The sequence below is a fragment of the Cyprinus carpio genome, chromosome A11, assembly GCF_018340385.1.
Source record: "Cyprinus carpio isolate SPL01 chromosome A11, ASM1834038v1, whole genome shotgun sequence".
In the NCBI taxonomy this organism is placed as follows: Eukaryota; Metazoa; Chordata; class Actinopteri; order Cypriniformes; family Cyprinidae; genus Cyprinus; species Cyprinus carpio.
Window position 1 is genome coordinate 24441650 of NC_056582.1, and position 15934 is coordinate 24457583.

Sequence of the window (15934 nt, forward strand, 5' to 3'; positions counted from 1 at the left end):
AACAACATTTAGCTGTAATTGGTGGCTTTACATGTTGCTCAGACGACCTCTTCCTGACCAAACATCAAGGATGTTTCTGACCAAACTCTGTCCACATTGTTCCCGTCTCTAAGGACTCATCTCTTTGACCTCTGCCCATTAGTTTTTGTGTCTTTGGGCCGCTCTCTCTGTTCCTCTTTCCCTGCAACAGGCTCCAATTACCCAGCGAGCAGATAGAAGTCTAGTCTGATTACTGGAGCGGAGCGCTGTGGATTAACCCTCTCTGATAATAATCTACAGAGAGACGGGACACGGACGCTGCTTATGATGGCCAGCTCTGTGCTCACAAATATAACTGGATGATAATGGGAGTCGTATATCTTCTAACTTTATCTTCGGCTGGTAAACATCAGCAGGAATCAGCAGCTCTTTGTGGCCGATACAAGAACCGATGATTTTACTGGTGTAGACTGAATGTGAGAACATGTACAAGGCCCACAAGTTCAGTACAGATGCTTTTTAGTCTGTTTCCACTTGTTACTTAACCTTGTAAAGCCAGACGTGAAATAAAATAAAAAGTAAAAAAAAAAAAAAAAAATGTAAAAGTTTTTTTTTTAATGGAACCATTTATTGAACCTTTAAACTCTCTTCCTCTCTCTCTCTATATATGTGTGTGTGTGTGTGTGTGTGTGTGTGTGTGTGTGGGAAGTTGAAGAAAAACAAATTAATTAAAATCATAAAAATGCATAATTAAAATAATTTAAAATTAATAGTCAAAATAAAATGCTTACTAAAAATTAATAAAATCAATGTAAAATTAAAATTAATAAAACACTTATGAAAAATTTATAAAATCCTAAAATGTACAACAAATATACATTTTAAAATAATGACATTTAGAATAAAATGCTTACTAAAAGTTAAAATCGTAAAAAGGTACAATTAAACTGAATTGTAAAATAACAATTAAAAATTAATACAATTTTAAAAAATTGCAAAATTAAAATAATTTTTAAATAATATAAAAAATTGCACAATTAATAAAACCATAAAAATGGGCAATTAAGGAAAATCATTTTTAAATAAAAATCTAAATAAAACACTATACAAATGAATAATATCATAAAATATACAATTAAAATAAAATAATTTATAATCATAATAATAAAACTAAAATGCCTGCTAGAAATGTATAAAAAGCACAACTAAAATAATTTTAAAAAACATTTTTTAAATGAATAAAACTAGTTATTCTGACGTTTACTTGATAAAAATCAGTGAAGATTTGACAGCAGAAAGACACGTGAAGCTCCAGCTGACACACTTACACTGAAAGATCTCTGACTGGATAAAAAAACAACAACTCTAAACTAACAATCAGATGACAGAAGTTGCGTATCATGCATCTCTAATTTTAAGTGAAATATCTACTTTCTAACCAGCACCTACAACCACACAGCTGACCTCCGACCTCCACGGTCCAGGACTCACCCAGCAGGTTGCCTGAGAAGTTGACCGGCAGAACAATGCCCACCGACAGCACGCCCACCACAACCAGCAGACCGATGATGTGCCGCTGGAACGACAGGTAATGAACGGCATCTTCACCGCACTTCTCCCGGATCTCCTCGTCCCTGCGGGAAGCGAGACTCGCGTTAGCCGCCCCTTATACTTCATGATATACAGAGACAATGCTTGATAACAGAGTATGGACTACAGACTATGAAGGACATAATATCAAAAATAAAGGATGGAGTATGAAGCATGGAATTGGAAGCACATAGTGTGGATTGGAGAGTGCAGACTACGTAATATACGGTGTAGTACAAGTATGGGATAAATAATACACTATTTAAAATATATAGTATTGAGTATGGAGCAGGGTTTCCCAAACTGGGGTTTGTGAGGGAACTGCAGGAGGTTTTTGAGAAGAAAAACTATTTATTTAAAAACTATTTATTTAAATTTAAAATTTAAATAATTTTAAAATAATAGTCGAAATAATTTAATTACAGCAAAATAAAACTCTTAAAATTTATAAAAATCATCAGATGTAAAACAAAAATAAATCAAGAATAATAACTGATAAATATAATAAAAATAAAATACTTTATAAAAGTTTTTTTTTTTTAAAAAATCATAAAATTGTACAATGAAAATAGATAAATAATTTTTAAAATAAAACACTACAAAATTATTAAAACCATAAAAATATGCAATTAAGAATCTACATAAAACACATGAATATATGAAAAAAATAATGAAATATAGTTAAAATAATTTAAATTATAAAAAATGCTTAGTAAAAATTTAGAAAATCATATAAAGTACAATTAAAATATTTTTAAAATATCTAAATTTCTTAAATTAATGAAATGATAAAATATACAATTTAAATAAAAATTTTGTAAAAAAATAAAAACACTTTCTAAAAAGAAATTAAAACTTAAAAATGCACAATTAAAATGAAAATAATCAAAATAAAAGGTTTGTGGAAAATAAAAGATGAAATATTCAGTTTACCTATGTGTCACGTGACCGAAATTAGACAAAGGTGAACATGCAAATGTGTTGTGAAATTTAAATATTAACTTATAATCAGGGGTTCTTTAGGGCTCAGCTGACAAAAAAAGTTTGGGAAACCATCAGAACAAGCAGTAGCACTGTGTGTTCTGCTGTGCTGTGCTATTGATATTAACAACCTCAGGTTAGAGCCAAAGAGTCACTTACTTTATTCTGAATATGGCCGTCAACCAGGAACAGAAGCCCTGCAATGAAAGCACATCAAACAATGAATGTGTGATGAACACAGACACAGACACACTGTCCTCTGTCTCTCTCTCACACACACACACAAACAGACTATCACTGCATTTATTAATTGTTCTTGGGGATTTTATGACTTCAACACATCCGGCCAGACCTATAAACAGCTCTCGGCGAAGAGTATGTAAGGATGCTGGCTGATTTCTCTGGCAGGATTAGAGGTGAACGAAGGTGAAGACAGGCAGGAGATGCTGAAGTCCTGCACTGATCTCTTAAGAGGCTGGAAAACAGGCTTAAGATGGCATCCCAAGGGCCGATTTTGGTAGGTGCTGTCACCTGTTAAAACTTTCCTGTGGAAATCCCATCCTACACTGGTTTTTTACATACCGTCTGTTGATGAGGCTAAATCACATATTTCCCTCTAAATTAGTGGTCAACCGACATATTGCCAAGGCTGATATGGCGATCGATATTTGACATTTTCCAACTATCAGCATCGGTCAATTAGTTTTTGTGTTTGGCCGATGTGTAGATATTGCCATGACTGAAATATCGGCCGATATTTGACAGCTTTTAAACTACTGACCGATCAGTTTTTGTGTTCGGCCGATGTGCAGATATTGCCATGACTGAAATATCGGCCGATATTTGACAGCTTTTAAACTACTGGTTGATCAGTTTTCGAGTTCGGCGGATGTGCAGATATTGCCATGACTGATATATCGGCCAATATCTGAAAGCTTTTAAACTACTGACCGATCAGTTTTTGTGTTCGGCCGATGTGCAGATATTGCCATGACTGAAATATCGGCCGATATTTGACAGCTTTTAAACTACTGGTTGATCAGTTTTTGTGTTCGGCCGATGTGCAGATATTGCCATGACTGATATATCGGCCGATATTTGAAAGCTTTTAAACTACTGACCGATCAGTTTTTGTCTTCGGCCGATGTGCAGATATTGCCATGACTGAAATATCGGCCAATATCTGAAAGCTTTTCAACTACTGGCCGATCAGTTTTTGTGTTCGGCCGATGTGCAGATATTGCCATGACTGAAATATCGGCCGATATTTGACAGCTTTTAAACTACTGACCGATCAGTTTTCGAGTTCGGCGGATGTGCAGATATTGCCATGACTGATATATCGGCCAATATCTGAAAGCTTTTAAACTACTGACCGATCAGTTTTTGTGTTCGGGTGCCGATATTGCCATGACTGATATACCCATCGGCTGATATTTGACAGCTTTTAAAAACTATCGTTTTCGAGTTCGGCGGATGTGGCAGATATTGCCATGACTGATATTCGGCCAAAATCTGAAAGCTTTTTAAACTACTGACCGATCAGTTTTTGTGTTCGGCGATGTCAGATTATTTTTGACTGAAAACATATCGGCCGATATTTGACAGCTTTTAAACTACTGGCCGATCAGTTTTTGTGTTTGGCAGATGTGTCGATATCACCAAGGCTGACATATCGGCCAATATTTGGCATTTTTCAATTATTGGTGTGGGCCAATCAGTTTTTCTGTTTGGCTGACGTGTCGATATTTACAAGGCCGATATATTAGCCGATATTTGGCATTTTTTAACTATCAGCCAATCAGTTTTTCTGTTTGGTCAATGTGTCAATATCAACATCACTGTATAGCTGATGTGTCGACATTGCCATTTTTTTTAACTATCTGCATCGGCCAATCAGTTTTTGTGTTTAGCAGATGTGTTGATACCACCAAGACCGATATATCAGCTTTTAACTGTTGGCCAATCAGTTTTTCTTGTTGGAATCATGACTTTTATTTTGATGACGCTGAGAACACCCAGAGAGCTCCCATTCCTTTTCATTGATTGTTTTTTAACCATTACTTTAAATGTCAAAAAATTATATATCCTAATTAGGATTACACAATGTAAAAGTTACAATTTAAATAAATCTGTTTATTTTACAGCAGAGATGTCCAAACCAGGCTACAAAGTTGGCTCATGGTGCCATACCATACCATTGAAATTAAAACAAACAAACACACAAAAAAAAAAACAATATATAAATAAATAAATATAATACAAATAATATATATATTTTAAAAATATATATATATATATATATAATTATGCAATATTTGCTTTTGGCCAACTCCGCCCAATCAAATTACATTTTTGGCCTTTCATAATAAAATTTTTTGACAACTCTGTTTTTGTTTTTTTAATCATTCAAATTATTTTTTCATATATATTTTTCAAATTATTATGTGAGGATATAAAATGTAAAACATATATAAATATTTTTTTTTTCAGCAGTTCTCATGCATGTGTCTTTACCATCTAGAAATTAAATACTGTGATATCATATAGCTTTATACTGGCCATTAAAATAAAATCTATATTGGTCAACCACTGCTCTTAATCACTTTAAGGGATCCTGAGGTTTCAATTTGAGGGAGTTTATTTGGGGGTTTTGTTGAGTCAGTTTCTCTCCTGAAGGCTCCTGGGGACTTTCAAGGACGCCGTTAGAAACAAGTGCAGAAATGCTGGTTCATCATGACAGTGATTTAAAGCGAAACGATGGAGGGAAGTTATCGCCCTCTATAAAGGCCATGGTTCTTTCCGAATGTGTATAACATTGACGTGAGGTTAGTGTTGCATGGAAAAATCAATGGAGTACACAGGGAGCGAGAGGGACTGGGAGACTTTGGGAAACAAGTAATAAAGACATTGAGTCTGATCCAAAGTCTTATTGGAAATAAATGATTTCACAAAATAAATGACTTAAACATCCCTTTAACTTAAAAACTACACTGAAACTTAACTAAAAAACTAAATATAAAAATATTAATACATACACATATCCACTATCGTTCAAACGTTTGTGTTCGGTATGATTTCTCAAATGTTTTATAAAGAAGTCTCTTCTGCTCACCAACGCAGCACTTATTTGATCAACAATACAGTAAAAATTGTGAAATATTTTTACAGTTTAAAATAATGGTTTTCTATGTGAATATCTGTTAAAATGTAATTTTTTTCTGTGATCAAATCTGAATTTTCAGCATCATTACTCCAGTCTTCAGTGTCACATGATCTTCAGAAATCATTCTTATATACTGATTTACTTCTCAAGAAACAATTCTGATTATTATCAGTGATGAAAACAGTTGTGCTGCACAATAAAATATCTAAAACCGTGATACTTTTTATTTTTCAGGATTCACAGATGAATAGAAAGTTTATTAGTTTATTAAACATCATTTATTTGAAATAGAAATATTTCGTAACATTGTAAATGTCTCTACTGTCACTTTTATGTCAATTTAATGCATCCTTGATGATTAAAAGTACTGATTTATGGATTTGTGGATTCAGATGGGAGTTGAGGGCGTGGCCAGGTGAGTGATTGACAGGTGTCTTACATTATCTCGTTGTTCGAATTCCACTGAGCTGGAGACGGAGGTGAGACGTTCATAACGGTCTGGTGTTTCAGAATGAAGAGCTGAAGCCACACTGTACACAAACAAGAGAAAGAAAGTAGAAAGGAAAAGAGAAAGAATAAAGTGAGAATCACTGGTTCAGGTCTTCTGAAGTGTTAAAGTGAAATGAGTCAAGCAGAGCCAGACTCGGGCAAATGTAGGTCAGTCTCATCTCGGGGTAGATGGCATAGTATGTATTTAGGTGCTAGAGGAACAGAGAATACATCTGTAATGCACATTTCCCTCCATACCCTGAAAGATATTAATCCACAAATGAGATGAAGCCGCATCTACTCCCAAAACACACTGCAGAACAAACACAGATCTAAACCATCCAACAGGAAGACTCTCATTCTCTTTCCAGCCTCCTTAGATTCAAGTTTTGAGTGTTTAGAAGCTACAAACATCTTAAGCTTTTCAGCATCCAAAGTCATTTATTAATGTGCTTTAAAATAAAAATAAATAAATAAATAAATAAAGTCTGGTACAATTAGGCTGATATACAAATAAATAAATACATTTATTTGTTTTATAATAAATATAGTTTTATAATAAATAAATGTTAATTTATTAAACATTCTTCCTGTTTTTGTTATATAAATTCTTATATATTTATATAATAAACGCCAAGACAAAAATAAAATAAACTTGTTAATCTGATTACTGAAGTCATTTATTTATGCACTTTAAATAAAAATAAAAATAAAAAAAAAAAAAAAAAAATAAATAATTAAAAAAAAAACATTAAAAAAAAAAATGTTCACTTTCAATATATGGATAGAAAGGTTATTTAGCCATTTTAAGAAAGTTCGGTACAGTCAAACTGTTTAAAGCGCCGTTACTTGAAATGTATATGTGTGTGTGTGTGTGTGTGTGTGTGTGTGTGTGTGTGTGTGTGTGTGTGTGTGTGTGTGTGTGTGTGTGTGTGTATGTATGTATGTGTATATATATACATACATACACACACACATATACATATTTCAAGTAACGACGCTTTAAACAGCAAATACAGATTCAGCTTAAAGTATTATAATCTTACATATTACTTGTTTTTTTTTAATAATATAAATTCTTATATAGATAAACTCGTTTATGAAGACATTTTAGCACCCAAAGTCATTTATTTATGCCTTCTAAAGCATTGCTCACTAGCTTTTGATGAATGTTTCATACTGAGCCGTTTTAAAAACTGTACTTGTTGAGGACATTATCTCTGACGTAACTAGTTCCTAGTTTAAAACGAGCAGGTTTGAAGGACCGGATCCTCTTTTTCTTGGTTGAAAACCATTCCAGAACGGCACTGACAGTTTGAAAAAGGATCCAGTCTCATGCTGCGGGTCTGGATGACTGACTGACTCATTAAACTAAAAGAAGAAGGAGGATCTGTGAGGTCCTCTCTGAAACACCTGCACTGCTGCGTCTCAATTGCATAGGTTCACGGGTAACCGGGCCAGCTTTTTCTGACCTCAGCACTGCTTTCATCACACACTGAACTGAATCCAAGCTCTATTTCTACACTTGTTTTCATTGGTCAACACATCACCTGTCAATCAAATCATTTAATTAGACAGCAATGTTTGTATGGCGCTGATGCCATGAAGGCCATGAACTCATTCACATACACTGGCCATGAACTCAGCTGGTTTATAGTGTATTTATTCACTTATTTATTTTTTTCTTTTTGGAATAAAATATGAAATAAAAATTAATGAATAAAAAAATAAAATAAAATAAAATCTGGAAAAAAATTACATTAAAATATAAAATGTGCAGTAAAATAAAATAAATAAAATAAAAATCTAAATTAAAGCAAAATAAAATTTAAAAACAAAAAAAATAAAAATAAAAAAAATAATAATAATAATAAAAAATAATAATAGTTATTTAATAATATTAAATAATAAAAAAAAAAACATAAGATCATATTTTAGGCAGTAGTACAGTACCAGTGCAAACCCTCCAACCCTAGAGTGAAAATATAAAATTAGTTCACTTTCACTTAATAGAAATCTGTTTTAAGGAAATTCTGTACAGTTAGGCTCTCAATCAATTTTGCTTTGAACAGCAAATAATTTAAAAGATTAAACTTAAAATATTATATTACTGTATAATATTGTATTATATAATATTTATTGCACATTTCCTTTTTTATAAACATAAATTCTTATATGCACAAGAACATTTTTTTTTTATAAAATAGATAAACCTGATAGCCTGATAACTCGTTTGCTGGTTGACTAGAAGAGACTCGTTCTACTTTGGAACATCACGAAGATGAATAAAATTATAATTACAACAGAATTAAAAAATTTTTGGTGAAACATTCTTTTAAATCCATTTGAAATCGACTCATTTGTTGTTTTGGACCATTAAGGCAACACTGGGAGAACAAGGACACGGTCATCTACGGCTAAAATGACTTCAACGGCTCTGTTGAGGAAATCATATCCATCTACGATCACCAGATCTCTCTACATGAGAAGATGCACATTCACAAGGGCAGGACGACTCACAATACTGAGGGGTCTTGTTTGGATCCACTTTTGGGGTCACAACAGGTCAGAGAGACACGCTAAAGCTCTTTTACCTGCGTACGGGCTCATAGTTACTCCGTTCCTTCCTCCTACTGTAGTCAAATAACAAACGTCACAAAAGAGACACGAAGGGCAGGCGGTTATTGACACTCGTGTTAGAGGCCCTTCTGAAAGCTAAATTTACACGTGTGAGTAAATCACACACACACGCACACACACACAAGAGGAAAATTAATATGTGGTGAGCAGTGCAAGAAAACACTAAGGACAACAATCTCTCACACACACACACACACACATCCCCACAGTTACAAACCATTACACACACACACACACACTAGTTTATCAGAAGAAGTGAGGGGTTAGTTCTTCAGCGAGCAGAAGAAAGTGGAGGAACAATAACTGAACATACTACTCCCGCTCCTCCAGACCGCTGAATCTTCTCTTCTGCTTGGGAAGGAAAGAAAAAAAACAAGAGGAAGGAAAAAATAAGCTTGAATTCATTCAGATCAATACATTTCTGAAGACTGCAGCTGTCAGAGCTTCAGCTGTGGAAATAGAGCAGTGTTATGTAGGTGAGAAACAGATACACAATATATCTGTGAATATATCAGTACCTCCCAAAATACTTTAAAGATGACAATTAAAATACTTTATTGTAAAGAAATAAAACAACAATACATAAAAATGACAACAAATATATAACATTTTAAATAAAATGTATAAAATAAAATCTAAGAAATAAAAAAGTTAAATAAAAAGTAAAACATAACAGTAAAAATTAAAATAAAAAAATTAAAATAACAAGTAAAATATCATTAAATATAAAAAAATAAAATATCATTTTAAATATATAAAAATAAAAATAATAAAATAAACAAAAACTAAATATAAAATATAGAAAAAAAAAAATTAAAATAATTTAAAAAAATCAAAACATATAATATAAATATAAATAAATATAACAATATAAAATTTAACAAAAAATAAAATCATTTTAAATAATATTTAACAAAAGAATAACAAAATATTAAATAAAATATAAAAATAAAACTTTAAATAAAATTAAGTGCTGTACAGTCCAATCCCAAAATATAGTAATGAATCCTATCCTGTCCAATCCTAGTGTGCACAGTAGAACGCTGCTATGCACACGCTCCACATTTCTGTGATGTTTAAATGAGTCTAGGATATTCATTTACTGCAAACAGCTGTCTAAAGCGGCTCAATTACACCACATTACAGCTGAGCTTTCACTTCAGTATTCAAGAGTTTAGCATTCAGTTGGCATGTAAATATATTCGTTATGAACTGTACAGTCACGAGAGCGTAAACGGCAGTCTCGTGTTAAATGTACAGTCCACGTGGGAAACACAGAATCAGGATTTGACGGGTCTTTCCTCTGGAGTGTGTCGCTGTAATTATAGACGGACACTGTGCAGTCAGCAGCACGCAGCAGTCCAGAAACACTGTAATCTCCAAACCACATCAACATACAAAAGTCAAAGACATTTTTACATGGCCTTTGGTCATGAGAGATTGAGTTAGAGGAAAGAATGACTGTACACAGTGAAAGAAAGTAAGGGTGCACTGATCTGAACCGTGCCTGAGTGCGTTTGACCGCCAAAGCCCAGATCATTTGACTAGTGTGATCGCATGTAGTTCGATCACTTACCACGCCAGAGCACGTAACAGCTCCTATTTTGCATGCACTACTGTCATCATTATGACCGCAAACATCTTCTATTACTACTAATTAAATCAAGTATACTTTTAAAGGGGTCCTATGATGCTTTTTCACTTTTTCAACTTTTAGTTAGTCTGTAATTTTGCTGTTTGAGCATAAAAAAGATCTCCAAAGTTACAAAACTCAAAGTCCACTTCAAAAGGAGATATTTTATTTAAGAGAAATCACTTTTCAAAAACTACAACGAACGACTAGTTTGGACTACAACGCATATCCTCCGGGATTTGTGATATCACAAATACAGACGAATGGGACGAGACCTGGTTGAGCTGCGCTAGAGAAGACAACGTGTGTTATCACTATGTCGGAGACACGCTAGTTTTCCCCAAGGCAGACAAACTTAGAGTGGTTACATCATCCGGGTTTAAAATCGAGCTCAAATTGATTTGATTTTGACGCAATATTTACACTGAAGCTCACAGCAGGCGGCTATGGTAAGAGGCATGACATTTCCCGACCAGGAGCCGAGTGCTGCCAATCACAACAAACACTGGCCCAGCTAACCAATCACAACACACACTGGCCCAAATAACCAATCACAGCACACACTGGCCCAGCTAACCAATCACAACACACACTGGCCCAGCTAACCAATCACAGAGCATTTCGAATTCCAGAATTCATTCCATAAATTTACAAATCCACCAATCCATCCAATAATGCCAAAATAGGTATAGAAATAACGTAAAAAATGTAAAAAATAATGTGTTTTTCGAACAACTTTGAACAACCTAGTATGAGAGCCTGTCCCCCCATCAAGACAAACAAAATCAAGACCTTGTAAAAGAGCATAATAGGACCCCTTTAACATCAGCTGCCTCCGTAATAATCCTCTGATTCATGCAAATGAAAAACGATACACGGCATAAATGATACATTTATTAGGCAGTCTATTAGCGAAAGTGGTTTTCTCCCGGTTATCTCGAATATGATGTAAGCATGCTCCGGTGCAGATTGTTTAGTGCAAGTGTGAGTGCAGGCCAGCGGGAGATAATCACAGTTCAAGACAACTGTTCCTAGTGTGAGTACACCCTAAGGAGGGAACAGGAAAAGCAAATTGCCGTATGAACCATAAGAATCCAGTTGGAAGCTCATCAAGGCTCTATTGCCTGTGTCTACTCTACTACAGGAAGAAGAAAAGCATCATGGGAACACAAATAATTAGACTTTTAACAAGAAATCACAAACAAATGCGAGGTAGTCCCAGGGCAGGTTTTGGATCGTGAACACCAGATTAAACGGCAGCTCTTAAAAGCTCTTTAAAATAAAAAATATATGTGGCACTTATATAACCAAGTTGAAAAAAGACTATGCCAGTGGCTCTGTCTATATCCAGCAACATTAATAAGCAGCGAATAATACATAATCTATTAAATGGAAAATTATATGCGGGAACATTTCTGGCTCCATTCCACACCAGCAAGGCACTAAACAAAGAAAAGCAAGAGGAGGAAGAGCAGAGTGAAAATAGAAACACAGTGGTGATGTGCACTGACAGCAGAAGAAACACAGCATGTTTGCTCTGCAATAATGAAATCTGTTTCATGAAGCAGATGGCTTGTGTGAGTGGTTTTTAATCCACTTCCCTCCCTGCCAAAGAAATGTCAGCGGAACATGAAGGTTTTTGGGTGCGTTTAGTTGCACCTGGATATTCAAGCTGTGAGGCTGGGCGAAAAGCATACGTGGGGTGTACAGATGGAAGATGATCATCTCTGTGAAGCAGAAACTGATTTAAAAGGGTCCAAAACTGCTAGCACCATCAAGAGACACTCCTGAAAAAACATCATTTAGAGGAATGTGATTCATTAATTCATTCAGCACACACAAGCCAATTAAATGTTTGGCCATGTCCTGTTTCTACTAAAGGATGTAACTGCTGAAAGCAATGCTCAAACTTAATGAAACTTGGTACATATGAACATCAAAACAATTTAAGGACATGCACCAATTTTCATCCAAATCCCCCATAGGGGGCGCTATAACTAGGAAATCTTTATGAATCTGCAATTTTGATCAAGGAAGTTCAGCTCTTAGACAACAATTGTTCTGTTCTACCAAACTGTGATCATTGTATCAGCTTTTGCCATTTATTTACCTTACGATTGCAAAAAAAATTCTTTATTTGACCTTAATGGAAAGAGCAGTGGGCTCAACTCTGAAAACCAGGGAGGTTACTTTTTTGTACGACTACAATATCTCTAAAAACAGACCTAAATTTCATCCCAGGAGACACAGAAAGACCATTTCATCAGTAACCAGAGGTGGTGGCCTTTCTGAGGACTCAAATGTGCTCTTAAGATCTGTGGTTAGCAGAAAGTGATGGTAGATCTCAGTGATTCTACTCAAACACCAGGTTTGCAGCCATTATTGGCTACTTCTGGCCACCATAGGTGGTACTCTATGAGAGGACTTTATTGATTGGATGAGATGATGTCCATTAATGCTGGCCATTTCAGTTCACAGGGTGAAACAGGGATTCTGGGATTTTCTCCACATCTGTCAAACCCTGTAATTTTTCAGGCTGTGCACATGGGATTCAAATAAATATCCAGGATGAAATGCTCTCTTTTTCACCCCAATTTTCTTTTGCTTGACCTTTTCCAAGTAAAACACCACACACACATCTTTCACAAAGAATATAAAGAACTGAAGACTACACACCAATGAGAAATTATTCAATTTGACATCCAAATGACACCCATCATTCAGGCAGGTTTGACAGCGACACGTCCTTACCTGTCAGCATCGGTCACCAGGGCCAGACGGCCGTAATCCCATGCCACTTTCCGCAAGATGGAGAAGACAAAAAGAAGAACCTGAGGTGGAGATGCAGAGACAATCAGCCATGTAATAAAAAGAGAAGTCAAACTAACACATACAGTCAGTTTAAAGAAATGTGTCCAAGGCCAAATGTTTACAAGCATATTGTAAAACAAATCATTACTGTGACATGAAATTGTCTATCCAGTAATATATATATACAAATAAAAACAAAACATGGTGCCTACATGACCTGACCAATCATAACTCCAAATCTGCTATTTTGTCTGACAAACAAACCAGAAGTATTTATTGTTTGAATTTCTTAAAAAAGACAAAATTTAAAGCTGACACTTTGGATGTAGCAACAGTAACTAAGGGTGGGGCGGCGGGTCTTTGCAAAGGGTCAATTAAATGTTTGGCCATGGCCTACTTCTACTAATGGATGTATCTTCTGAACACAATGATCAAACTTAATGACATTTGGTACATATGAACATCAGGACAATTTGAGGGAGCGTACCATTTTTCATCCAATTCTGTCCATAGGGGGCGCTATAACTAGGAAAACCTGATAAATCTGCAGTTTTGATCAAGTAGGCTCAGCACCTGAACAAGAATTCTGTTCTACCTAACTGTGGTATTTTTTTTTTTACAGTTTTGACACCTATTTAGACCCTGAAAATGACAGTTAGTCTGTAATGCAAAAAACAGTCATCAAACTGAAGAAAAGAAAAATGTAATTAATAAATCAGAGGATAAATCAAGGCTTGATTTTTCTGCTGACATGTATTGGAGCTTTTAGCAGAGATGAAGAACTCGTTTGCAGCCCGCAGCAGAAGACAACAGCAAGAAATGTAGGTCAAGAGGGCAGCCAAGGTGCTGAGTTAGACAAGCTCACAGAGTTAGTAGGTTAAGCCACTTCTGTTACGTAGCTCTGAAAGCCACTCACTTCAGCTATCTGCTCGGGTACATTTAAAATGCAAGGTTACTTGATTCTTTCCATACGAAGAGATCATGTAACTATAACTCTGACCAGACAACCAGAAATGTGGGTCAATCCATTGGTGCCATGGTCAACATTCTGAATATCTGTTCCATTAGTAAAGCAAAGCACTGCAATGACATAATCAAATCTAAAGTTAGATCTGTCTAAATGATTTTAAAAATACAGCATGATTAATAAAAGGACAAAATTGACTGCACAGGAAAAGGCTGGAAAAGGTTGAGTTTGTCATCTCTTCTCCAAATCATCATGAAATGCCAGTTCTCACCACTAGATAGATGCACATTTTAATAAGCATTTTGCTGTGTTTAGGTATTTTACAGCTAATATCAAACTATTCTTGTCTTCTTCTACAAGCAGAGATCAAAGACATCAAGGTGCACAGTTTTCCATACAGGACACTTACAAGGAAGCACATAAAGTCCAGTGCGAGGACAGTGGGAACCCCTCCGAAGGGCAGCCCCTGCAGCACGGTACTGCGGATCCGGGCCGAGTAGCAGTAGTCTTTGGAAGCATTGCTGTAACAGTTGGCCTGATTCGCACAGGTTGGGTTCCCAAAACTCCACATCATCATGACCAGATGTTTCACCTCAATCACTGCAACATCCTGATAAAGCTGAGGAGAAGACAAAATGGACAAGATCAATTTGTACTCACAATTACACAAAAAGCAACCAATGCAGAGCAAAAATTTTAATCAAAATAATTATATTTTAATTATCGGTTGACCGATAAATTACCATATATCGGCCAATATTTGATATTTTACATTTTTTAATTATCGTTATCGACTGATAAGTGTCAGAAGCAGCTTTGAATTTGACAGCAATAGGAAGAGACTTATTTTACAGATTTATTTTAATTTTAAGTTTAGATTATTCTTTTTTTATATATTGATTCATTAATCATTGTTTACTGATGATTTCCAGATAAGTAAATATGTAAAACAAATTTAAAATTCATTGCAGCAATTGTTATGCAGATATATCAAATCAAAACTTTCATTCAGATTCTGAATGCCTACAGTATGTAGGCTAGAAAGCAAATTGTGCTTCCACACGATCATTAAAAAGCGGTCACTTCACTTTTTCACAATTTCACAATGTTCCATTGTAATCAGTTAATATTTTTATTTACATCATGTACACTATGTTACAATGAGAGGATTCACCAACTTGCAGAAAAAAAAAGGCGTTTTGAGCGGTAAGTGAATTCTGACTAACTTTAACGCAATGGCCAATCACAGGAGCTCAAGAATCAACAGATCTGTCTGTGATTGGCTGCATTTCTCAATGCTACAAAAACACATTGTAAATAGAAAACTATTGATGCTTTCCAGAACGCAAACACAAATACGCACTGGAGAAATCTTTACCAAATCTGTTTCCCCCAATATCATATTATTCCACTTTTAACTGAGGGTGCTTTTGACCGCGCGAGACAATGGAGTCTAATGCTGAATGCATCAAAGTTGGCAGCCCTTTGTGTGTGTGTATATAGAGGTACTTATATTATTACATAATTAATAATAGTAGTTATTTTGCCATGGCAGATACTGGGTACTGACATTTTTAAATTATTAGTAATGGCTGATGAGTGCCAGTAAATATATAAAATGATACTTAATATTATTGCAGCAATTGTGTTATACATGTTATTGAAATTAAACACACGC

The 15934-nt window shown here is 34.9% G+C and overlaps 1 protein-coding gene across 1 annotated transcript in view; it reads right to left on the bottom strand.

Moving 5' to 3' along the window:
• Positions 1 to 14897, bottom strand: part of LOC109045618 (CSC1-like protein 2) — a 36922-nt gene extending 22025 nt beyond the window's left edge. Inside the window, exons 1-5 of the mRNA XM_042766987.1 lie at positions 14666 to 14897; positions 13230 to 13309; positions 6156 to 6246; positions 2710 to 2747; positions 1471 to 1613 (exon numbers count right to left, since the gene is read on the bottom strand). Of these exons, the coding sequence (XP_042622921.1) occupies positions 1471 to 1613; positions 2710 to 2747; positions 6156 to 6246; positions 13230 to 13309; positions 14666 to 14833 (520 nt within the window). The 5' untranslated portion in view covers positions 14834 to 14897. The remainder of the gene's footprint in view (positions 1 to 1470; positions 1614 to 2709; positions 2748 to 6155; positions 6247 to 13229; positions 13310 to 14665) is intronic.
• Between the last annotated feature and the right edge of the window lie 1037 nt (positions 14898 to 15934).